Genomic DNA, 25,855 nt, shown 5'->3' on the forward strand with positions numbered 1-25,855 from the left:
CAGGATGGCTATATGCACCAATCCAATAACTTTTCGACTCGGATGGGCAGTGCATGGGGTGGCATGAGGATGACTGTCTCCCATGAGGAGAATGTCTGGGAGGCTACTCTGTGTAGACTCTGGAGCCAGTCTGGGCTTTGGCAGCTGAATGACCGCTCAATCTCCTGGAAGGTGTCACGCAACTTGTGAAAATCTAATAAGGCATAAACATACGATGTATTCCCACGTATTTCCCTATTGGATCCGAAGACTTTCCAGCTCGGTGCTCCTGGCTCAGAGATCTCCAGCGTTGATAGAGGTCCAACCACTTTCTTGCATTGAAGAGGAGTGTGGTCGTAATCCTTGAGGTTATGCGCTTGTTGCTGATGTCACACATGAGTTCTTTGTGGAGATGCGACAGTCATATGTTAAAAAAAGCAAAGCCAATTGGCAAATGAATACCTTGACTTCTGTGGCTCCATGTCCTGAATGTTTATGTGACTCTGATTCTTATATTTGAATTTTGAAACCCCTCGCACATTGTGACTTGACATCAAGGCAATATTTGTACTGAGTGGCTCGTCTCATGCCAACCACTGATGAGCCTACCATCAAGATGGATTGAGATCATGGAAGGCTGGCTAGCTCCAAAGCATGCGTCATGGATATTCAAGAAGGCCACTGGAGCTGCTTGGTGACTTAAAGTTGCATTAATGTGACGTCTGTGGCTAATCTGGAATTCAAATGGCCTTTCAGGTTGCACATGTTCTCCTCTGTGCGAAGCGGCGGTGGACTGTTCCCGTTTTTCAATTGACCCAGTACTATCTGATCCATAAATGAGCCTAGAAGCTTTTTGGCTCGCACCCCACAAACCCTCTGCACCGAGTATCCCTGGTGTACTGATAGATCAACAGATGCATTGATAGATTCAGACCCAACTAACATTTAAACAACTGTGACTCTCGTAACGTCCACTCGACTTGGTTAAACTTGGGTAAAGGTTTAATTCAATCTTAGCAATACATTGTAGCTATCCCAGGACAATAACTGGGCTACTTGTAATACCATGTTGGAAAAGCAAGTGGTCTGTGAAACACATGAAAACAATTCTGTGACCTGTAACAGGGGCACTAAAATGAGCAAGGACCTGAGCAAGGACTGCTATGACCTGACCAGGACATACTGGTATTTTGATGCCCAGTTGTGGCACACAGAATTCGCCCTCTCCCAGTCACCTACTGCGAAAACAAAAGCATAAAGTGCTTTATCATCATTCCAATCAACGTGGACAATGCCTGACCCTGACTCTTTCACAGCAATGGTGAAAAAAGGCCCTCCCATATTGAGACTGGGACGTGAATGGTATTTATCTCTGAGTTCCTCCTGCACACAAGCATTGGCTCTTGAGTAGTTGGATGGATCAGTCAGGCACAACCGTTATAAGAACGAAGATGCACCATAAGATTGCTTCCCATTGGATTGGAGCGTGATCCTTGAACACAGAGGCAATTTTTGGAGCAATGTACGTTTTGATAAAATGCAAAAGGTCATCAATTGCCAGGATAGCCTTGGGAGACTGTGCCTCAGTCTCCCGGGTGACACAAGGAACAGATCCAGTGACCTCCCAGGTCCCAAAATGAAATGTGTCTGTGGATGAGCGATTTTTGTCCTTCTTGAGGAGATGTTCGGCACCACTAGCCACTAAGTGATCCCAACGAACCTGGAGACCCTTTTGCTGGTCGGATGTGAGAAAGTGCTCAAAGTGCATCAGAAGATATGGGGGTATATCAGCAGGAATGGAGGCAGAAGGAAGATGATCTAAGGGAAGGAGAATTTTTCCGTTCAATGGAAGCATCTCAAGTTGCTCAGGTGTACTGGTAGCACGGTACTTGGATTGCACAATCTTCTGCACGGTCCGACCGCACCACTTGATAGAGAGGAAATCGGAGGGGATTTCCTTGATTTTGTGGATGTCTAAAAATAAAAAACAATGGATCCCGTAAATGAATGTTCCAGAGTTTAATATAAACCACCTTATGCAGACCCTTTTGAATAGCTGCCTCAGCTTTCTTCTTATCCTTCTTATCTCCCCATCTCTTGTACCGCTTTTCTTGACTGTCTTTGCTACGGCCTCCTTGTCCCATAGTGAGTTGTATACAGATTGAATTCAATTTTCAAGCAACGACCTCGAATATTTATTAAGGCCACTCACAGCAGAGCCCACTATGGTCGCTTTGTTGAGTTATACTTAACAATGCCAAACACAGCCATGGTGGGTAAATTGAATCTCTGACAATGTTTTATTTTTAGACAGTTTTTTCTTGGACTGTGTGAGTGGCAGCTTGTAAATTGGAGAAATAAAATGGCTTTATACAATATAAGAATGGAGTGTTGGGTCAAGAGATATTGACATATCTGTGGAGACCTTGATGATACCTGCGCAGTGCCTGGAGTGGGATCATGGGGGGAGATATATGTAAAGACACGGAACCTCCACATCTTGCAATAACACGACTTATCTCATGGCATGCAACCGAAGGTGTCTTGAAGAGTTCAAGCTTGAAGCATATGATAGATTGACGATGTGTGTGAGGTCCTGTAAGTTTTGAACACTGGTGTCGCCCAGAACCCGTGGGGTGTTTGTTGTCAGGGCTGAAAGTCCAGCTAAGTATGCATGCGTCAGCCAAGACTGCATACAAGCACTCACTTTCGAAATCCTCGGAGAATCTCGCATGTTGGCTCTGCAGCCTCGGAAACAGAGGTGTGGAGTGCACCACGAAATGTAGTAGATCAGTGCTTGACATGCCCCCATTTCACATGAATTGAATCACCTCATGCTTGTCTTCAGATTCCTCGTGAGCTATATCAGGCAGCGCACATTGTAGCACACTCACCAGACTTCCACATCCTCTCGCGTGGGCTTACAACATACATCAAAGTGTTCTATCAAATGCGATTGCGTTAAACACATCCAGAAACAACAAGTTGGAAAATGCACTATAGTAATAAGTAACTTCTCACCAGGATTTGCAGTGACTTGCGCAAAGCTCTGATCTGAAGAAGGGATAGAAGAAAAGTTTGAACAGATTACCTGGTTACCAGAGTCTTGCAAAGCTGGAATTGAATGATGTGTCGAGAGTTAAACTATTGTTCTTCGTTGATCCCACCGCTGATGATGTAATGAATGAACGCTCACATAAGCAAAGGTCAGATGGCGGTCCACGTGACTGTTCAAGTTGCACGTCCACAACCATTCGAATTCCAGGACGTCCACTTCAATGTCTTACATCTCCTCAGGCATCATTCTCTGTCGGGAAATACACTGTGATCACAGCAGTACATTGGGGAGCATGTCTGGTGACTTGCACCGTGTTCAATCAATTTGTCTGAGACAGAATGGGTCATGATACCCTCAGGCCTCTAGACGGAAGACAAATTATCAGTGACAGGTCCCAGTTTCCATCTTTCATGAGGGTCCAAAATAATCAAATTTTACAAACAACTAGATTATGCAGCATGGGCAGTTAGCAAGATATATGGTCTTGAGGAATTCATTAATTCCACCAAGATCCTATCCTTGGCGAGGAGGGTGCAGGTGATCTCCCAGAAGGACCAAGCGCTAGATTGCAGGAATGAGTGGGTTTCCTGGATATAGACACATTGCAGGAAGATCATGTTGATGGGAAGAAAGAGCTCAGAGGTCCTGTCGAATGTGAATGGGCACAGCTTTGAGGCTGGCACTTGGTCTATCAGTGTCTTGTTATTGTTGTTATCAGAGGTTAAGGAGATTTATACATAAGGCATACCGTTCCTGCATCCTGATTTCTAATTAACCATTCGTGCAGACGGATCCTGACAACCTCTACGAGTTCTCGCCTGAACGCCACATTGCATCAGATACTAAGGACTATCAGTCTATTTTAGACCCCTCAAAATGTCCTACTCTCTTTGCAATCCTCAAGTCACCCTTCATTGGCCTCAGCATTGTCCCACCATTTATTCCCGTCTCTGCACTTGATGCGCCCCCTGGGGTTGGACGATGACCATATTTCAACTATAGTATGGAAAGCGGGAGTGATCAGCTTCGGCGAGAGTGATCAGCTGGACTAAAAAGGCATTTGTTTGGCTCTTCTCCTGCCAGACCCCCAATCACCCACTGAACGCGATGAAGGATTTACCGACTACACTCATAAATGTGGCTGTGCGTACAGAATGAGGTTAAGACATTGTATTGACGTGGTGCCTAAGATCTCTTGCCTTGCAAATTTGACATGAGAAATCATCACTCGCACATAGACTTGCATCAAATGGTGATATCAAAGGCCCTTGCTTGCTTCGACGAGCCTCTAGTAGCACTAATATTTGAATCTGACGGTTCAGAAATTTAAATCCAAACCCCCCAAAAATCCACCATCATCATGTATGCTGCAGAGTTCACCACAAATGCTGACCAGCACTATTGTGAGTATGCCAACTGTTTTAGCGGTCATCCTGGCACTGTACCTGCTATCACCTATATTGAGCACAAAGATCCAAGCAAGCCCGGTAAATGGCTTTGTGAAAAATGCAGCCGATACCAGCGCTCCAAGTTCACTACCAAGAAAATAAGTGATGCAGGTAAAATAATTGCTTGGTGTGCAGACTTTGTCACATTACAGTCTGACAATAATTTTCTTTAGTAATTCCAAATACCTCGAAGCATGGTTTCGGCCAGTCTGAATATGATGGTGCTGCAGTTCACAAGCAGACTGCAGAGGCGCAGCGTGGAAGTGAGTCGCCCAGTACAGTTGCATTTTATATTGAATACAAACCTTCATTTATTTTTGTAGAATCCCAACTTCCTGTTTGTGCAGTGGGGCTTAGTGTATCATGTGGGATGCCTCCACCTGCATTCATCCCAGGTCCTGTTCACCCGAGGCGCGCCTCAGCAAATCATCAATTTGTTCCTTTACCCAACTGGCCTGCAGCTCCTGGCCCCTCAGACATCCGCCGTGCAAATCCATTAGGGCCCAACATATCTATTTATGGTCGGGACCCTCAGTTTATTGTGTACTCAGACCTTCTTCGAACTCTGCCACTCAAGCCTGGTTATCAAGATGCGCATAAAATTTATGAAGAGATGCGAGACCGGCTTGCTCGACAGGCCTATGCTTCGAGTGTTCCCGAAGTGGTATGCGTCAAGGCATACCTTGCAGTGATGATTCCACGGGCTAAAAAACCAACTCTAATATCTGTAAGTGTTGCTCTCTACAATTCCAAATTCAACTTCACCGACTTCGCTGAATCTTCTATAGGATATAGTCGAGTCGATCAGCAACATCCCTTACCATATTGGTGCCAATGACCTTAAAATTTCGGTGTACCTCACCCTACTTCCCATGTTCATCAAGTGGTCCATGGGTCTTACTTTTACATTTGAAGAGGCACGTTTGCGTCTTGTTAGTAGTTTCGAGGAGATTCTTCCCCGTCCATCTGGAGAAGACATCAATGCCATAGCATCCCACTTCCTCAAGACCAGGAACACGAAGCAGCAGTTCAACGCTGGCAAGGGGATCGAACTTCACCTCATTATTCCACATACAAAGTTCCTTGCCGCTGAGCAAAGGCGAAATGGTGAGGAAGTAGCTGAGTCCAAGTCTCGCGATGTTCGTTTTCGACATGGACTATTGGTACCTTACATGACTGACAGCATACATCAACCAGGATACACCTCATGCAACAGCGGCAAGTTCATCTGACATCCAACATCTTTCAAGTCCTGCATTAGTACTATCTGCGGTGTCCCCATCAAAAAATTTGCAAAATGGCGTCCAATGTTCGCCTCACCCTGTCAACACGGAAAGCAGCGGAATATAAGTCGTCATCGTCGTCGTCGTCGTCGTCGTCGTCGTCGTCGTCAAGATCAGGAACATTGCCCATAGTGGTATCGAAGTCGGCATTTGGAGGTGCCGGAGGAGCAGGAGGAGCAGGAGGAATAGGAAGAGCAGGGAAATGAGGAAAAGCAGGAGTGGGAGCAGTGGGAGGAGCAGAAGGAAAGGGAGCAGGTGAAGGAATGGGAGCAGCGGGAGCAGGCGAAGGAATGGGAGCAGCGGGAGCAGGCGAAGGAATGGGAGCAGCGGGAGCAGGCGAAGGAACGAGAGCAGCGGGAGCAGCAGGTGCTAGCAGACGAGGATCAATTTGTGAATCAGTAAATGGGCGGCTATGAGGAGGCAGAACATGAGAGGGGGGCTGAGCCCTGGTAGCACCCCTGGTATGTGCGGAGGGGCCAGCCCTGCCACGCGGACGTACTAGCGCATACATGTCACCAGCATGGTCAACGCCAGGCTTGGACGATGTAGTTTTTGCTGCAAAGGAGGGATTTGAGTGCCAGATGGCGTCGAGTTCCTTGTACCATGGAAATTCGCGACAGACTTCTTCTACAAATTTGAATCGGTCAAACCGCTAAACAAATAAATAAGAATGCTCACCTTGTAGATTTTTAGCGGAGGCGTCATCAAGAGGGACTACACCAGCACCGGTTGCGCTGAATTTAGCCTTAAGGGGCTTATATTTGTTTTTGAGACTAAGGATCTTATCAGCGCATAGTACAAAAAATATAAACATGACATACCTTGTGATACGGTTGTTGACAGAGTCACGAAATTTCTTCTGACTGTTTGCATATTCCAGCCCATATTTTGCGTGATGTTCGAAGATGACCTGAGCAATAACAGAGTAGATCTGAGACTTGTCCTTTCCCGAGGGACGAGCAGAAGAACTTGAATCCAGAGAGGGAGGTGGTTTCTTGCCATCAGAGTAGAATAAGATACGACAGTCGGGAGGGTGTTCGGTGAGCCAGGTGACCAAGACGTCAGTGAGAGTGTCATCACTCTGCCACTGAATCGTCAGCTTGGGTTTTGGATCGGGGGGAGGTGGTTGTATTTGAGATGTCGACGGCTCAGGATCCATCGCTCTAGAGCACACTGGAGGGTTGCCTCCAAGTCGTGCAGAACGACGGAGGCGTTGTTGGCGAACAGCAGGCATATTTCGAACTCAGCCATGGTGCCGAGCCTGACTTCCAAATTTGCCGCATGCGGCTGTGCTTGTTTTCAAGCTTTAGCGAGTTTTCTGAAGTGTTCAAAACCTATCGTGAGTAATACTATTAAGTCTCTCTCAAGCAGTGGTTGGGGGTCTGACAGGTAAAAGCCAAACAAACACGCTTAGCGAAGCTGTTACGAAGCTGATCACTCCCGCTTTCCATACTATAGCGGTTCTGTCAACTCCAGAAGGCAAGGCGAAGCATCCAATTATGCCTACCATCGCTCAGCAGTTCCAGAAGGCTGTTCAATCTGACTGTCCTATCTCTGCGCTGCTTACTTCTGCCAGGCAGCCGTTGGTTATGTCAACAAACAGAGTCAAGGAGTCCCCCCTGTTCAGAAATCTGCAAGCAGTGAAGGACACAAATTCACCTTTATGAAATGTGCGCACTGCACGTGGCTTGCAAGATATAGAAGAAGAGAACGATGCACCTCGAGGGACTAAGGAGAAAAAGGTTGGTCTTTGCGTGCACACCGCCTTGATGAGGACGAGGAGAATCTTACCTGTAAGGATTGCACTTGGAATCTCCACAAGCAAAGCTTAATGGATTTGACAATGCTAGCTGTTCTGGGATCCCCACGATGTCTCTCTGATCTACCTTTGATTTATACATGATTTGACACATGTCCTAGTCACTTTGACTACACCTCCTCTCGACGCCACCGAACCATCTAGTTATATGACCAAGTTTCCTGAGGACCTCAAGCATTTTGAGCGCTACATCATGGACCGCCTGTACGGAGACTACGAGTAAACTTTCGAGGACCATGACCGCACCAGGGGATGGATTTCATACAGAAGTATTTGTGCATGAAACACGTCAATGTGTTCAAGATGAGTCATGACGTCCTTCAGGTCATTCATTTCACCCCTTCTCAATGTGCTTGACAATTGACACTGGATTTTCTGTAGTTGAACTTTTATGATCACTCAAAAGTCATCCTCTCGTCTCATGGTTTACTGGTGATGCATATTGACCAGAACTACAAGATCGCACGATTCATGCTCAGCCAAATTATGGCAATATTTTTACAACCTCCTGCTGCAGATCCTGTGTAGGCCAAATTCAACGAGCGACTCGTAGAAAGATAGCAAGGAGGTGCTTACGTCCATCTGTAATACGAGCACCAATCCAGCCACCACTGATGATGATGTGGAGATGGGAGGAGGGTTGGTCAGCGCGAAGACATTAAGCATCACGTGCATCATGAAAGTGGTTCCCACTGTACAGACTGACTATGACCCGGGCATTTGCGAAATTATAGGTGAGCTCGCCAATATGCTTGACTTGGTCTCATCATGCCGTTTCTACCCCAGCCATCTCAGCTGCACTTGCTAGAATTTGCTCTTTTGTTCACTGGATGCTTGGCTACTGACATCTCCTCAAGTGCATTCGAGTATTGTTGTGCTGGATGACAACATAAAAAGAGCTCGATTCATAGCCCTGGAGATGGGGATGATGATCCTCAGGTTAGTTGGTTACGGTATTGGCTTACCCATTTGAGTACGATCATGGTATTTGTGCCCGGACCTAACTTAGGTGGAAGAAGCTTGAGTACAAAGCCCACCAGCGAGGTGGAGACCTCATGGCTCACTTTTGATTGAGGAAGAAGCTTGAGTACACAGCCCGCCAGCTTGTGGTGACCTCGTGGCTCGCTTTGATCGGTACTTGCAGCTGATGTACAGACAATATCGTATTTTCAGTGTAATTCGGAGGTGATCTTGACCGTTATAACACTGATCCACCACTGTCTTGTGTTTGTTTGTCTCTCTCTCACACACACACACACACACACACACACACACATGTCTTCATGGCGTTGGTAAAAAGGTGTGTCATCTTACTATTTGAATGATTGAGAAAGACTAAGAAAAAAAGGAGAAGATGCCTGCAGGGCCATTGTGAATTCATCAATTCTTGAAGTTGACTCTTGCCAGTTCCTGCCTCTGCTTAATTTGCTTTCTCTCAATTTCCAATATGTCCTCATTTTACATATTAGTGGTATCTTTTGTGCATGTGGGCAATTTATTCTGTGTTACCTTGATGGTTCATTGGCTTGTGCCGATCCTGTGTCCCTGAGTGGCATGCTCATAGTTAATATAAGGGTGATGTCGAACTGGGTAACCTATTTTCATTAACTTCAACATGCCAGTTGATCGACCAGTATACATAGATCAGGGGAAAAACAGCATCTTGAATGGCGGGATCCAGCTAGAGCATGGAATTTGGTGTTTATGCCCTCAGGCATGTCTTCCGTGGCCGTCAGAGTTCTGATGTCCCCGATGATTCTTGCCTCAGTCCTGCTGTAGACGTGGTGACACTATCAGTAAGTATTGTTGGCATTGAATTGGTTGGCTGCTTTATCTAAATGTGTCCAGGAGTCAATGGTGGAGAGCCCAAGGCTAATGCTGGCCTGGTAGACCAATTGATGGCCACCAACGACTTGGAGACTGACACCGATGCCTCAGACATGTACAATTCCCATCTTGACACCCACAACAACCTATGACGCCGGTCCAGGCACATCACTCTGTATCATGATAACAACCACTCTGATCCATTCACGTAGTGCTCAGAGGGGCTGCCTCTCCCAACACCAAGCAGAGAGTCCACTACACCGGCAGAGCAAGCTCTTCAGGTATCAAACTAACTCACTTGGGAGAGTGGAGGAGCTCTCGACATTAAAGGATCACATTCTGGCTGCTGATCAAGCAGTACAAGTGGTAGTAGAACACGATGAAATGGTTCGAGAGATTTTCACTGTATTTTCCTCCGACACTCATACTGATACAATGTAGTTGGCTCATTTGCCTGCATTGGTTGCTGACACTCAGCGTGCTGGCGCTGAAGGCATGGTAGGCAGGGAGAATCTGGCCCCAGATGACAGGGGTCATCAAGAGGATAACCTATCTCTGTCATCCCAAGTCTAAAGTCCTCACTTTCTTATCATCTTCCTCCAGACTACAGATGCTCTAGACCAGGTGGGGGACTTAGATTCCATTGAAAGGGTAATTGTGGCGAATCTCGAGGAAGAGGATCGTGCAGATCAACAGATGGTATGTTATCCTGTTGTCCTGGGTTGCAAGTATTTACTCTCTTCCTCCAGACTGCGGATGCTCTAGACCGGACAGAGGACTTAGATCTTGTTGAAAGGGTGATTACAGAATGCACCTACCAACTAACAGTATGCCATCTCTCTCTTATCCCCAGTTCAAAATCCTAACCCTCTTCCTCCAGACTGCGGATGCTTGGGGCCTAGCAAAGGACTTTGATTCTACTGAAAGGGTAATACCGGGTCTGCTTGGTGTTGACGGTGCTTAGATATTCTCATCTTCGCCTATTTGGCTCGATGCCACTGTGATCCTGCCATTACGATACTCTACCTTGCCCACTTCTATACAATCGTTCCGAGTCGTTGAAGAACTGGATGGACCCTTTGCATGCATACTCAGTAGTAGAGGTTTCTGCAGATGTGGATGATGAACTTGTGTTGACCGTGTTCATGATGCAGGTATGCAAGGCAATGTGGCCTAGTAATTTGAGGTTCTGACGCACGTGAATAGGTCGAGGAGCAGCCCCATCAATGCCAAGTATGCTGATCGTGGTATTTGGATTATGTACCTGGACCTAACTTAGGTGGAAGAAGCTCGGGTACGCAGTCTGCCAGCTTCGTGGTGACCTTGTGGCCCGCTTTTGATTGTGCATTCAGATTGACACTTGGCCGAGAGGCTGGTCATCTGCCTTTGTGTTATTGGTTCCCTCTTAGTCTGCACTGTTTCTACACTAACCTGTCATGGTTTCAGAGAACTAGACATATGGATACTGATGTTTTCTTGATCAGACCAACTGTACTCTCTTATTCACACTGACAGATGGGATCAATGGGGACATTAATTGATCTGGATCCAACTAACATTTGGACCGCTGCAACTCTCGAGCATTTTGAGGAAAGATTGCACTGATGTGATGCCCTAACATCATGTCTCATTGGATGACAATAGATGCAGGTGTCTTGATGTTGTGGTATACATCTGCATTCTGCTCATTCCTATCTCCGTATTGTATATAATATGGATACTTGCACCTTGTTGAATGTTTAAGAAATAAATCATCAAATCAGTACACAAGCCATTGTTGTCCAGCATTATCCAATGACTGGTGAGCTGATAAATAGCAAGTAATTGTAGGCAGTCTGCCCTGAGTTTGGATTGCCATCCAGCATCACCTGGATTGCCATCCAACATCACCTGGATTGCCCTTCAGCACCATGTAGATTGTGTCAAAGTCTGAATGCCCAAAGGCATCGGGACACAAAGGAGCTGGTACAAGTGCAGAGTGACATCAGCTGAGCCTTGTCTGGAATGTTTCAAAGTAATGTCTTATTTTCTTCCTACTCTACCAGTACATTAAAGTCTGTACTACCAATGTTGAAACATCCGAGTCCTTTTTGAGACTGAGATGTGAGTACCTACACATTTGTTCATGCTATGAGCTAACAAGACCATTTAGAATAATATTCTATCTAGCTCACTGTTCACATGCCCACTGTGATCTACTTGCTATAGATTGCCATCCACATTATTTTAAATATGATTACAATTTTTCTGATGAGTGAAGTTTAAATACAAACAACATTCAATTGATGTACTGATACAAAATTCTGGTGCTGACTGCATTGTAAATACTAACACACTTTTGATACACTCTGAACTTAAAGCAGGTGAAACTACAAATTTAATAGATTTATTGCTGTAAAATTTAAAATATTAGTGCCATAAACAGTCTATTCAAATCTTGAACAAAGGTAGATTCAGTGAGGGAACAAAGGATAATCTAAGTTTGATCACTATGTTAAATATTGTCTCATGTGAAAGTCAAAATTTGACCAAGATATTATGGTAACAAAAATGCTGGGAAAAGGATAATAAAAATACCAACTTTTGTGTCAGCACAAATGATGATAAAAGTCATGAAAAAGTTTGTTTATGTCAGGGTACAAAGTCAAAATTCTATCTAGGTTTTGGCTGCAGAAAAATTGTTTGAATTGTTCAAGTATTTATTATTGCAATATTGTGAATGAAAGCTAACACAATATTTAACCGAGATCAATATTTTTCATTATGAAGAAGTGGAAAAAAAGCCTAAATTTTATCTAACATTTTGGGTGTCACAAAACTGTGAAATTTATTTTAACCTTTTTTAGTATCTTTTCAACATTTTTCACCATGAAAAAGTCATCCATGCTTCCAGTGTAGTGTTAATACAATGAGTCTGAGTGTCATATTTGACCTCTATCTGTCGATAATTTTGAGTCAAAAGAGGGATTAATAAATCTTCACTAGATTCCTATGACTGACCAGTAGTATCATATTTTGTATTCCGGACCCACATCCGACAATATTCCCATGCCTCATCCGGACCTTCAGACGCCCTATTCATGTCTCCAGTTCTCTACCCATCTGGATCCCTGCACCTTCGCACATCCACATCTGCACATCCACATCCAGATCCCTTTACCTCCGTACATCAGACCTCCATACCTCCACAGCTAGCCTGCATCATTCATCCTTTGTCCTATCGCCCTAATATCATATCCCGCATTCCGAACCAACATCCGACGATGTTCCCACACCTCATCCCGACCTCCAGACCTCCTGTCCATATCTCTAGACCCAATCCTCTATCTGTCTGGATTCCTGTACTCCTGTATCTGATATCTGGATGCCAGATCTGATATCTACATCTCCAGATCTCCAGATCTGACCTATGCTTCATATCCAAACCCAAACCTTAAATCAGCACTCATTCCCTTATGGTAATCACCTGTCTCCGGACTTTCGAACATCCAGATCTGACCTGCATTTATCTTCCATGCCTTTTCCCTTTGTACGTTTCTTCTCAAGTTAGATTATACTTATTTTCTGTACCTCATTTCATTTCCGGCTTTATTTTCCTATGTTCTCATCTCTGTCTTCATTTACTATTTTCTACATGCTCCGTCCACAGCCTCACATAGCTTTAGACTCTAATCTTTCACTCCTCCACTCCTCTGATCCTCCACTCCTCTGATCCTCCATTCCTCTGAGTTTCCAGAAGTTCCTCCAGAACTTTCCTGCTGTCCTCTGGATCTATTCTGCTTTGGACTTTGTCCTTGCAGCCTTTCCTCTGTTTGCTTCTACTTAGGACTTGTCCTGTGTAGCCATTACACATCTCTGTATCAGGACGAAACCCCATGGTAATTTCTGGAAGTTCCTCTGGAACTTTCCTGTACTCATCCGGAAGTTGCTTGCACTCATCTGGAAAGTCCTTCTGAACTTTCCACGCTCATCCGGAAGTCCTCCGGACTTCCTTGGACTTTCTCCAGACATCATTCTGAAATTAAGGGTACATACTCGGGTAAGGGGTGCAGTGCATGAGCTGGAGCCAAGCCCCTTTGAATCAGTCCTACCCTTTGTGCACAGTCCTAATAAGTAGGTTATGCCTAGTTATATACTAAATACTATACTATGATATATGGGTTTTGGTGCTACCATAGTGAATCCCAGTACCTTTGTGATAGTTGGTTGCTTCTTTTTTTCAACCACTACTACTATACTGAAAGTCTCTTAATATAGTTTGTCTACTTGTTCATATAACTCCTGAGGTAAAATTAGCAGCTGCACATGAAAAGTGTAGTCACTATTATGCTTGGTATGTCCTACATTAATTAATTGTTACTAATGGTCAGTTCCTGACTGATTATGGTGAAGACATAGAGAAATGATTTTGAGCAACCAGAGAGAGCTTTGGACCTCCAACAATAAGAAATCACAAGCAGCTAGAAAATCTGTAAGAGACTTCTTGAAGGCTGTTGCAAAAGTTTTGTGTCATAGTGAGGAAAATGAGTCTGACTCACAGGCTGGCAGTGACAATTTCCAGGACTCAGATGATGAAAGCGACAAACCATAAGTTCATTTATAAATAGTTTTAAATGAAATCAAATATTAACCAGATCCAAATTCCAACAGATATAACCTTCCAGAATGCTTATACACCATTAAAGAGATCAAGAATAAAATGTTGGCAAAGATTAGTAACCCCTCCACTTTTATCTATGGCATCTTATGTGCCTACATCAAGAATATGCCAGAGAACTCTTTAACCAAGGCTGACATCTCCATAATCAAAACACCAATTGCCGAAGTTTAAAAATTACTCAATTGTACTATTTCTGCACAAGACCAGATACTGAATTTTTGCAGAGTCTCACCTGAAAGGTATGCTGCAGATTCAGTCTCCTGTTTCTTGAGGACAGTCCTTGCCTATTTAGAGGACATCCAATATCTGGTGACTTATGGAGGGATCCCTGACTTTACACTTGCAACTCAATGGGGGAGCTGATGTACCAGAAAGGCCTTAGGATTTGATTGTTATTTAGGTATCTACAATGTCAATTTACTTATGTAGCATACAATACAAGTCTTTCTTGCTCTATCTAAATGCATCAGCAAAACCCTTGTACAATTTGAGGTGATGTGCAGTATCACACAATACTATACAGTGACTACAGCATCACAGTGAAGTCTCCCCTGTGCAGTGGAGCCATAGTACCACACAGCACTGCTGATCTGACTCAAGAATTCATTTGTCGCTACCCGAAGTATCTCACCATTGCTAAATATAGTACTGTGCAGACTATTAGTAGCACTGGGCCCATGCCACAGGTGATAGGCAGTATCAAGTGCGATACAAAAAACATTAGCATTGAAGCAAGGATGATATGATAGTGGTAATGATATGCAATGTGAGATTAGTACACTTACTAAATGCTTGTTGAGCTGAAAGAGTCAAGGTGACACACAAGAATAGTGAGGAGATGCTTGTGCGTTTGATGCAAGTGTAGATTAAGATCAAGGTATGATTGTGGTAAATTCAATGACCAAAACTATAAGACTTTACTGTAATGGGCTGAGTGATGATTTAAAACTGTAGCAGAGAGTTTAAGTCTAAAATGGTCATGTCAAAAACTGTGTCCCCCAACTAGAGATCTTCCGAGATATCAAAAAATATTATGTTGAATTAACTGTAATTACAACGGAATGAGTCCATGGAGGAGTGTACAAGAGAAATATGTGAACTATTGAATGAATTGGTGATAAAAAGAGGAAGAATTGACTTAATGCGATGCTAATACTCTAAAAATACTCTGGACTTCCAATGACCTTGCACTGCTACAATATCAGGTGGTGTACCACATGACAAAAGTTCTATTGTGCCTCCGATCCGAAAACAGTGACCTGTCAGCAAAGGGAGGCCTGTGGATGCCCAAATATTGCTACAGTGCGTGATGAACCACGTTCAAGTCATAGGTGACCAACCATTGGGCATTTCAAATGTGAAAAATGGCACATGAGAAGGGACTGAAGAGTTTATGGAAAGGTGGTGAACTAGCACGTTGTATGGGTTGGTTGGGTTGTCCACTTTTGTGGCCATATATCCGCACCTTCTCCGTGCATTGTCTTCATCCATGGGATGTGAAAAACCGAAAACATTACACCATTAGCTGCCGTGTTGCGACTAACATTGGAAGAGCGCACGATGTGACGAGAGGGATTGAACATGTTAACTGAAGGAACAATGAGCTCGCCAAGTCTACAAAGATGTTAAATGAAGAAATGTGCGAAAGAGTTGCATGTACCTGCAGCAGCACCAAAAAGTTATGAAAGCCATATAATAAATGACAGAATCAAAAGAATTCAACAGATCAAGATTGCAAAAAGAGTGTGCATGTGTTCTATAGTTATAGATGGACAGCATGGACATTTGGAAGAATCTGGAATGAGTTTGGAGAGACCAGACTTTGATCTGTGAAGGAGATGGCTGCTGTGCCATAGTGTGTTGTTGAATTGATGCCAGAAGTGTAGTCCTGCCAACCAATTATCTGCTGTAGTTGCAGCTACTTTCCCAGCCCAATGTGCGATGAAAGAGCGGTGAGGAGGACTTCTGATGCTGGCATATGCCTTTCTTCAGTGATTGAAAGTGAGTTGCAAAATTGATGAAAGCATAGCAAGCCAGATCCATAATTTTCTCAAGTTTGAATGTGGAGCAGACCAAAGTCGAATGTGATCGCGAGAAAGAACATGCAGGCAAAATACTGATGGAGAAACATTACAGCCAGATTTGGGTTTTTGTGATTTAGAAATCTTGTGAGTCAAACTGTGCAACACTCCAAAATCTGGACACTGTACCAAGGTGTTTCAAAATTGGAACAGTTCGGTCACTGCATCAGAAGCACCTGACGATAAAGGAGTTGTGCTAAACATAAGGAGAGATGAAAGCTGTCAACTCTGCAGGGAGTTGGAGGTGTGGGAGACACGTGCTAGGTGAACTGACTTCGCTGTATGAAATTGGGTCTGCTTTGTTAGCTGCTGACTCTGTATATGAAAGAATGTGAATGACATTAGAACTCATTGTGATGACCTCAGATCTCTGTATGTAGAGGTTGACCTGGAAGTTCCTGCTTCGTCCTTGTTTGAATGACCTGATAACACCTTGGTTGGTGGAATGAATCATGACTGCGCAGTCTTGCTACCCTGAACTATCCGTGAGAAAAGGGAGCACTTGACATAAAGGGATCATGGCAAACCTGCATTAAACAGTGTGAGAATAGCTAGCTTGACAGCTACTGCTTCGAGCCAGCCAATGTCATGTCTGCTGCCTTTCCAGCAGTCAATGACTGTCCACATGTTCCATCTACCCCCAAAGATCAAACCAACACCCTAATTGGTGAATGCATTGACCCATAAGTCAATTTCCTTGGGTAAGCCACATGGAATATACTAGATCCAAATACTTTCCAGACACTCAAGAAGTTGAGATCATGAACCCCTTCCCCATTCATGAAACCATAATCACATGGCTTCACAAATGCTTTATTACCTACTCTTTGCAGATTGGTCACAATGACTGGTACATTCACACACAAATTTTCACCAACAATCAGCTCCCTAATGAAGAATCATTGCAGCAAGTCCCAGATATCATGGGTGTCATACACTCTATTGATCAGCTCAGCAATAACAAAAGTTTCATTTGGTAGCTTTTGAAGTGGGTTTCAGCCAAAGTGACAAGTCTATAATGCACAAATTTGGGGACATGGAAGAGAACAACTCAGATACTAAGACACTAATCAGGGCATCAATCAATAAGGATAGTGTGTTTCAAGGCCCTGAAGAGCACACTGAGGTTGAAAAGTTGCTTCACAAATCTGAATCATGAATGAACCATTGTAGCACTCGAGCTCATGCTAGGCTTGTACACTATACTCATCACTCCACCATTACTAAAAATCTTCTCAAAAAACCCTTCTATATTGTCACACCATTTTGTTCTCATTTCCCTGCCAAATGGTTCTTGGTTCTTAGCAGCACTACTTGGACCAGTGTACCTTCATTTTATCTGTCAAAACATTGAAAAAAAAATCATGTTTCAATGATTTTCTGTGTATGGGACATGATGCAAAAATTCATCATGTTCCTTCAAGGATAATGCTCTATTTTCCACCTGTTGTGTGCAGCAAACAATGTATAATTTGTGCATGTTCTGAGGCAGTGTATCCTGCAATCATGTTTCATTTTTTTTCTCTGAACATAATAAATGTTTTTCAAGTGTTGTACAGGAGGAATATACTGCAAACATTATGTATTTATTCTTACAAAACATGGGGCATGTTTCATAAATTTCCTCTTATCAAATATACAAATGAATGTTTGAAAGTTTCTTTGCTTTTCCTTAACAAAACATTGTCAAAATATATTGTATTATTTGTCATATGATTTTTCAATGTTCTTAAATCAAACATATGGTGAACAGGATGAAGTAATTGAGATTTTTGATACACAGAACATTGGAAAAACAGAGGCAAAAAAATTAACATGATTATAAATTGTTATTTGAGGAATGATGAATGAAAAATATAGACTGTTTCTTGAGGGAAAATGGCTCATTTTTAGATTATGTCTTGCATACAGAAAATCTTCAATACATTCATTATTTTTTCTCAATGTTTTCATACACACAATGCAAGGAAATTTCTATCTTCTAATTCAATGTTTTTTGGATGTTTGGTGGAGGAAAATGAGGAAATGCCTGCAGTGAATGGTGTTTGGAGTTGCGGGTTCTAACTGGGAGACATGGAATACGGGGTGTACGGATTACATAGTGTCCGGAAGATGGATGGTGAAGGAATGGGTACTGGAACAAGCGATGATGTTGAATGGACCAAGATTCTTTTCCAAGAGTTTTTTTTATGATTGGGTTGACTGGAAATATTTTGCTTTAATGAAGACCTGTTCTCCAACTTTGAAGTCCAGAGTGGGTTTCCGTCTAGTGTCTGTGGGTCCTTGATATTGTGCTTGGGCATGGGACATTTCCTCTTGGAGGAATTGGTGGAGCTCATCTAAATCTATAGCATAATCCTGAGCACGGGTGGAGGAAAGATCACGCTCTGGATGTATGGAAATGTTCGGGTGATAACCCTTATTGGCAAAGGAAACTCTGGTGATAGCACTTGGAGCATTGTTGTATGCAAACTCGGCCAAGGGTAACAGTTCCGACCAATTATCCTGCTGATAGTTGCAGTATATCTGGAGGTATTGTTCTAGGGTTTGGTTAGCTCACTCGGTTTGTCCATCACCTTCCGGATGATATCCGGAGGTAAAATGTAGAATCATGTCCAGTGCTTTTCTGAGCAACCGGAAAATGTGGGAGATGAATTCTGTACCGCGATTGGAAGTGACATGGGATGGAACAATTGGGCGAGGTCTGGAGAGGTGATGGTGTTGTAGGTCAGGATGAATATGGCTTGCTTGTCTATGACTACCAGAATGGCGGTAAAGCCGAAAGAATTGGGGAGTTATTCAATAAAGTCCATGGATATAGAATTCCATGGCTTCTCGGGAATGGGGAGTTGTTTTAACAATCCATATGGTTTGTGTCGTGGAACTTTGGCTCAGGTGCAGGTTGTGCAGGACTTGACATATGTGCAGATTCCGGGCCAGGTATATTCCCAATGGATGACTTCCAGGGTCCAGTTCTGACTGAAATGTCCGGATAGCAGGTGGTCATGCATATTCCGGAGCACTCGGAGACGGAGGTATATATGGTTGTCGCAATGGAGGAAACCACTCTCATCTACTGTCCATCTCAGGTCCGACAGATCTGAAAGATGACTGGAAGCAATAGGGTCATTGGGGAGGGCGGAAGAATGTCCTTATGAAGTTGCTCGACGTCCATCAGTACAGCTGTGTGGAGCACCAGAATTGCTAGTTGTGATGCCTGGAGGGACGAAGTAAGCTGTTCTGTGGTAAATATTGGCCAGAGGTTATGTGGATTGACTCAAGCATAGTCCTTATCCCCCTCTTTGGGGTAGATGTCTCAACGTCTAGTTAAGGAGTCAGACTTAGCTCTGAGTTTTCTGGGTCGGAAACAGATAACGAGGTTGAACTGATGTAGGTATTCCGACCAGCGTGCCTGTTGGCGGGTGAGGAGTTTTGTCATAGCAAAGTACTCAAGGTTCTTGTAGTCCGTGACAATGTCTATCGGCTTGGCAGAGCTTTCAAGGTAGTGTTGCCAGGGCCGGAGAGCTTCATTGATAGCTAAAAGTTCCTTATCATGGGTGTCATAGTTGAGTTCCAGAGCTAAAAGGGTTTGGGAGTAAAAGGCAACTGGGTGGAGCTCCTGGTCCGGACATACTATAGAAAGTATTCTGGCAATAGCATAGTCAGAAGTGTCTGTCTCAACGACAATAGGAACATTCGGCATCCAGTGCATAAGCACCGAAGCAGTAGTAAAGGCTTTCTTAAGTGTCAAAAGGATTTTTGGCAATTCTTGGAGAAATTCCAAGGAGCATTGTTGTGAGTGAGCCCTGTAAGCAGAACTACAATATTTGAGTAGTTAAAGATGAACTGATGATAGAAATTGGTGAATCCAAGGAATGATTAAATATCCTTAATGTTCTGGAGTTCTTACCAGTCACAGATAGTCTGGACTTTGTTGGAGGACATGGTAAGGCCAGCCGGAGATAGGAGGTAATTAAGGTATTCAACCGAGTTGGAATGGAATTCGCACTTTTCCAGTTTAGCATATAGCCAATGCTTCTGGAGGTGTTGGAGAACTTCAAGGACATGTTGCTTATGGGATGCAAGGTCTTGGAAATAGATGAGGATGTCATCAAGGTACACAATAATGCATATGTCAAGCATATCAGCGAAGATGGTATTGACAAAGTGTTGGAAAGCTGCCGGAGCATTGGTGAGACCCTCAGGCATAACCAACCATTCATAGGAGCCGTAGTGCATTTGGAAAGCTGTTTTCCACTTGTCTCCTTCCACTATCTGGACTAGGTGGTAAGCAGACGGGAGGTCAATTTTAGTATAAACTTTACCGTGGCTCAGAGAATCGAGAAGGTCGGAAATGAGGGGAAGCAGATAGTTTTGATTTTATTGAGGCCTCAGAAATCTATGCAGAGATGTAGAGAGCCATCTTTCTTTTTGATGAAAAAGACAGGGGCTCTGTGCGAAGAGGATGAGGAACAGAGAAGTCTGGTTGCAATATTCTCATCAAGGAATTTGCGAAGAGCTGCAAGCTCAACCAGAGAAAGGGAATAGATGGTGCCAAGGGGCAGAGTTGCTCCTTCTTCCAAACCGATCTTAAGATCATAGGGATGATGGGGAAGGAGCTGTCCGGCTTTGCCCTTATCAAAGACGTCCAAGTACTCATGATATTCCAAAGGAATTCTGGATAGGTTCAGAGGTTCAGAGGAGAGTGTAGTGGAGCAGAGATTGACACCGGAGGGATGAATGAAAATACTGAACTGGACTGATTCCTCTAATTTACAGGCCTGGCAAAAGGCAACTGCATGGATTAGGGAAATATTGGGGATGACACTATCAGTGGAGGGACTTGACGGAGTTGTGGAAGGGGTTTCCACTGAAGCTGGCAGAAGTGAGGTTGGAGGGGATGAAGGCACTCCATGAGGAATTGGACGGAGATTGATGCTGCCCTTTATCCAGTCAATCAATGGATTGTGTTGGGTGAGCTAGCTATATCCTAGAACGATAGAACAGGATGAGTCCAATGGAGTAACATAAAATGTTTTGGAGGTAGCCATGCTGGTTGGAAAATGGATTGGTAAATCTACTGCCTCAGTAATTGTGGCATCAGAAGTACCATGAAACAAGTGAAGTGGAAGCGGAGGGATTGCATAGGTCAGAATGTTATTTTCTCGGATTAGTTCACTTTCTATAAAACAATGGGAGGAACCACGGAAAAGTAGAAATAGAAACAGATGGTACTAAAGATTTTGGATCGGAGAAGGAAATAGTGTTGAGGTGTAGCTCCATTGCATGGGTTGAGTTAATGCAACCCTCATCCCACATGGAGTCAAGAGGGTTGCAGACTAATTTTTTGTCTCTTCCGAGACCTCCAGTTTGGCTTCTGGAGTTACCATGCTGGCACAACCTTTGGCTGCACGGGAAGTGGACTTTAGGCAGTCCTGGGCAGTATGACTGGGTCTGCCACAGAAGAGGCAAAGCTTCTTCTCCATGTGCTTCTGGCGCTCCTCAGAGGTGAGTTTACCGTCTTTTCCGAGCTTGAACATCAAGTCTGGAAGTTTGGCGGAGGAGGAAGCCAAAGCAGTTCCTGATTTTCTGCCAGAGTATTCTTTCCGGTTGGAGGTGGAAACTGATTGCTTAACAGGAGGGGTGGATGTGGAGGGTTTGGTTTCACAGGAGACTTCTCCCTTGCATTCCCAGTATCGAGTGTCGATAGTCTGGGTGAGAGTTTTGTATTCGGGAAGTGTAGTGGGTTTCTCTTGACAACTGATTTCGTCCTTAAGGCAAGCCAGAAGTTCGTTGTAGAACTGATGACACAAAGCTTTGTCGCCCCAACCTCGGACTTGGGAAGCTAGCCATTGGAGCTCTACAACATACTTGTTGATGCGCTGTCCGTCGCGTACATAAAGCTGTTCCAGCTGCATTTCTGCATTGCCGACTGGGTCATGAGGTCTGAAGTTAGTTTGAAGTTCATGATCTGCTAGATCATCCAAAAGGAGGTCCGGCTCAAACCATTCAAGGGCCATGCCCTTGAGGTATGATTGCACGAAATTGACCTTGGTCCAGCCAGTACAGAAAGATTTTGGCTTAGCTTGAAAGTTAAGCTCACATTGGACAAAGAACATCCGGAGCTTCCAGGGCTCAGTGCTATTGAAGGTATCTGGTTCTCGGACTTTGCCTTTAGAGTTGCCGGAGGAGGATGATTGGTGGTTGTTATGCACCAGGTTATCGAGAGCAGCTTTGGATAGATGGAGGAAGACCAAGTCCTGCGGACCTAGACCTTCGTGTTCATCATTGGTCGGCTCTTCTGGAGGCTCATCATCCAGATCTCCACCACCATCTCCAGGTGGGTTTCCGCCTAGAGGATTTTTATTGTTAGAATCGTTGTTTGGAAGATTTCTGGTGGGCATAGGTGTGGGGGTAGATGGATGTGGGTGATTCATGAGTTGTGAGATGCTGGAGGCAGGGCCTTGCGCACTGGCATGGCACTGCAAGAAACTGAGGAATGCATCAACTATGGGAGTAGGATCATGTCGGGTGGTTACTAAACCTGCCCCATTGAGAACAGTCTGCGCCCATGTTGGTGCCATGAAATCAGATGTAAGTATACTCAGTAAGATGTGAGTTCGAATATACTGTTAAGAACGTGCTCAAGGGTCAAATCTGAAGGGTTTGGCTTCAGCTCATGTGCTGCGCCCCTAACTTCCAAAGGCTGTTGAACAATGTCTGATGCGTGGAATTCTGGCAGATGTTCAGGAACAAGTGATAAGACTAATCTGGATGATGTCCGAACTAGAAAGGAAACAGCAGAGGACTACCAGAGGTAGAGGCGGAGGTGACAAGTCCATAGGAATCAATCCTAAGACTAGCGGAGGACAACGAGAGGAGAACTCAAGTCGGACGGAGGAGGGAATGAGTAGAGTCTAAGATAATATTCAAACTGAGGAAGTACAAAGATTCTACAGGGTTGATATACTACTGAGGACTTAACAGAGAATCACTCAGTGCAGTCCAAAGCTATGCGAGGCTGTGGACAGAGCATATAGAAAAGTCTAACACTAGTCTATTGGAAAATAGTAAATGAAGACAGAAATGAGAACATAGGGAAATAAAGGTGGAAATGAAATGAGGTACAGAAAATGAGTATGGTCTAACATGAGAAGGAACGTACAAAGGGATAAGGCATGGAAGATAGACACAGGTCAGATCCGGACAACAGACAGAAGTCACCTGGATCCGGAAATGATGTGTGTGATAGGTCTGGGTCCTGGAACACGGGATATGACAATGCTCAAGTATGTACCATTCATATGTTGTATAGTAATTTTGATCGCATTTCAATGTAATACATAGTCACAGCTGCCACATGGTGCTAAGCCCCTTGCCTTTATACAGTGGCTCAAAAAAGTGTCTCAATGTTTGTAACTTTTCATGTAATTGCTTTATTATGAGCCAGGGTGTGGGAATATGACTAAACTGTAGGGAGGTGTCATAAAGCTATACTTCTTAGCCTTATTGAAGTTCCCTATAGCGTGGGAAGATGATGTCATCATGTGCATATATGGCTATTTTAATTTGGTGACTCATTGAGACACTTTTTTGACTTTCAGTTTGATCAACACAATCTCTATAATTATGATACTTCATGTGACCTCCTGTTGCTCTAATCACTTCTGCCACTCTTCTAGACATGCTATCTATTAATTTTGAGTATTTCTTCTTAGCACTCCTTTCTCACTCTGCTGCAACTCTGTTCTACAGCTGAAATAGCCCCTATGATGAATTTTGATAGGCTGCAAGCAATTTCTTGAATATTTTTCAGAGATATTCAATAGGGCTGATGTATAGGGACTATTCTAGACATGATAGAACATTTATATCATGGTCTTTGAGCTGCTAGTGACTAAATTGAAAGCTTACCTCACATGAATGAAGATCTCACATTTACCATATTCTGACTGGGCAGGCTGCTAATGCTACTCAGGTCACCTAATTCATCAATTCCATATATCCAGCTCTGTCTCCACTCAAACCATCAATAATACTTGCAAGGCAACAAATATTAAAGCTACAATCAAGAAGAGGACTCTCCTATCCCTAGCCTATAGAAGAGGAAGTAAACTTTAGCTTTAAAGCACCAGTACTAGACTGAAAGAGGACTGGAAGAGGACTATATTATAAGATCAGACCAAGATAAATATGATGAGGTTAGATGGCCGGGAATACATCTGTAAAAAGACAGGTGAACTACTAAAAGAAAAAGAATCGTATAAACTCTTAAGTGTAGAGTAACAAACGTAGAGGTATAGGATTGCATGAGATGTAATAGAGTGTATATTCTCTGTGTGAAGTGAAGTAAAGGACTAATACCAAGTGGTACATCTCTATTTTAGATGAGAGTCTGTTAAGAAGCATACAGAAATCATAGATTAATGAGGAAGATACTATGTTGCAATAAAAAATGATCCTAAGTATATGTATAAGTTAGTCACTAGCAGCTCAAAGACCATGATATAAATGTTCTATCATGTCTAGCATAGTCCCTATACATCAGCCCTATTGAATATCTCTGAAAAATATTCAAGAAATTGCTTGCAGCCTATCAAAATTCATCATAGGGGCTATTTCAGCTGTAGAACAGAGTTGCAGCAGAGTGAGAAAGGAGTGCTAAGAAGAAATACTCAAAATTAATAGATAGCATGTCTAGAAGAGTGGCAGAAGTGATTAGAGCAACAGGAGGTCACATGAAGTATCATAATTATAGAGATTGTGTTGATCAAACTGAAAGTCAAAAAAGTGTCTCAATGAGTCACCAAATTAAAATAGCCATATATGCACATGATGACATCATCTTCCCACGCTATAGGGAACTTCAATAAGGCTAAGAAGTATAGCTTTATGACACCTCCCTACAGTTTAGTCATATTCCCACACCCTGGCTCATAATAAAGCAATTACATGAAAAGTTACAAACATTGAGACACTTTTTTGAGCCACTGTATTGTATGCTAACAAGACAAAACTATCCAGTTTTTGTACTGCAAAAGGTTATCCTGTTGTTGTATGATTAGCAAACTTACCCACCTACATTCGTGATAATCAAGGAATGGATGGTGGTTACACATCATTGGGTGGCTTCCTGTGGTATGATATATTGTATGTCATGTGCATTGCTTCATACTTATTTTATTCATATAGGTCAAGGAAGACAAACAAGATGCTGGCAAGTGGGTGTGGAGACTGATATCTCTGTTGTCTCATAGAGATCTAAATCCCCAATGTTCCAATCACCTTCCTAGTATAGTGCAACTCATATCTTATCCCAGCGCACTTGGCGCTCTGTCGGCTGCTAGCATGCACAAGCGCTTCAGACACGCATCCTCGGTTCTGTCACTCGTCCTCTGTCCATCCATTCCATGTCTGTTTGGTTCATCGGCCTATCATAATTCTGTGTATTCTGACATATCTCCGGTGCTTGTGCACATATTCCATATGTTTTGTCATGGACCCTTATATTACATGTTATCATGTACTCGCTTCACTTCCCAGTTCACTTTAGCATTTGATAGCACTTAATGCTAAATAGATGGAATATATATACTCCTGCCTCACTGTATAATGACCATCTTTCTTCCCACACACTGTCAAACTCTAAGTCTAAGTCTCTGTCATATCTACTGACCAATGTCATGCATGGTATATGATT

General features: G+C 43.5%; 5 protein-coding genes across 5 annotated transcripts; 4 read left to right on the top strand and 1 right to left on the bottom strand.

The window, feature by feature from the left end:
• Window positions 1-1,399: 1,399 nt before the first annotated feature.
• F5891DRAFT_974009 (uncharacterized protein) lies at window positions 1,400-2,123 on the bottom strand (the record flags this gene model as incomplete). Its single annotated transcript, XM_041376403.1, has 2 exons — window positions 1,400-1,953; window positions 2,024-2,123. 2 exons carry the CDS (start codon window positions 2,121-2,123, stop codon window positions 1,400-1,402), a joined length of 654 nt encoding a protein of 217 aa, XP_041234235.1.
• Window positions 2,124-3,652: 1,529 nt separating this feature from the next.
• On the top strand, window positions 3,653-4,022 carry F5891DRAFT_1180194 (uncharacterized protein; the record flags this gene model as incomplete). The annotated part of the gene is made up of 2 exons (XM_041365884.1): window positions 3,653-3,757; window positions 3,825-4,022. 2 exons carry the CDS (start codon window positions 3,653-3,655, stop codon window positions 4,020-4,022), a joined length of 303 nt encoding a protein of 100 aa, XP_041234236.1.
• A 375-nt stretch (window positions 4,023-4,397) lies between these two features.
• On the top strand, window positions 4,398-5,717 carry F5891DRAFT_974010 (uncharacterized protein; the record flags this gene model as incomplete). The annotated part of the gene is made up of 4 exons (XM_041376404.1): window positions 4,398-4,596; window positions 4,659-4,748; window positions 4,809-5,212; window positions 5,274-5,717. The coding sequence occupies 4 exons, from the start codon at window positions 4,398-4,400 to the stop codon at window positions 5,715-5,717; spliced, it is 1,137 nt and encodes a 378-aa protein (XP_041234237.1).
• Window positions 5,718-7,231: 1,514 nt separating this feature from the next.
• On the top strand, window positions 7,232-7,435 carry F5891DRAFT_937136 (uncharacterized protein; the record flags this gene model as incomplete). Its single annotated transcript, XM_041374077.1, has 1 exon — window positions 7,232-7,435. A coding segment is annotated over one exon (204 nt), but the record flags the coding sequence as incomplete, so codon positions are not given.
• Window positions 7,436-9,275: 1,840 nt separating this feature from the next.
• On the top strand, window positions 9,276-10,754 carry F5891DRAFT_1180197 (uncharacterized protein; the record flags this gene model as incomplete). The annotated part of the gene is made up of 11 exons (XM_041365885.1): window positions 9,276-9,387; window positions 9,436-9,473; window positions 9,526-9,801; window positions 9,856-9,912; window positions 10,018-10,113; window positions 10,164-10,211; window positions 10,268-10,342; window positions 10,379-10,414; window positions 10,470-10,568; window positions 10,621-10,647; window positions 10,701-10,754. 11 exons carry the CDS (start codon window positions 9,276-9,278, stop codon window positions 10,752-10,754), a joined length of 918 nt encoding a protein of 305 aa, XP_041234239.1.
• Window positions 10,755-25,855: the final 15,101 nt, after the last annotated feature.

The sequence above is a fragment of the Suillus fuscotomentosus genome (genome assembly GCF_016647785.1).
Source record: "Suillus fuscotomentosus strain FC203 chromosome Unknown F5891scaffold_1, whole genome shotgun sequence".
Lineage (NCBI taxonomy): Eukaryota > Fungi > Basidiomycota > Agaricomycetes > Boletales > Suillaceae > Suillus > Suillus fuscotomentosus.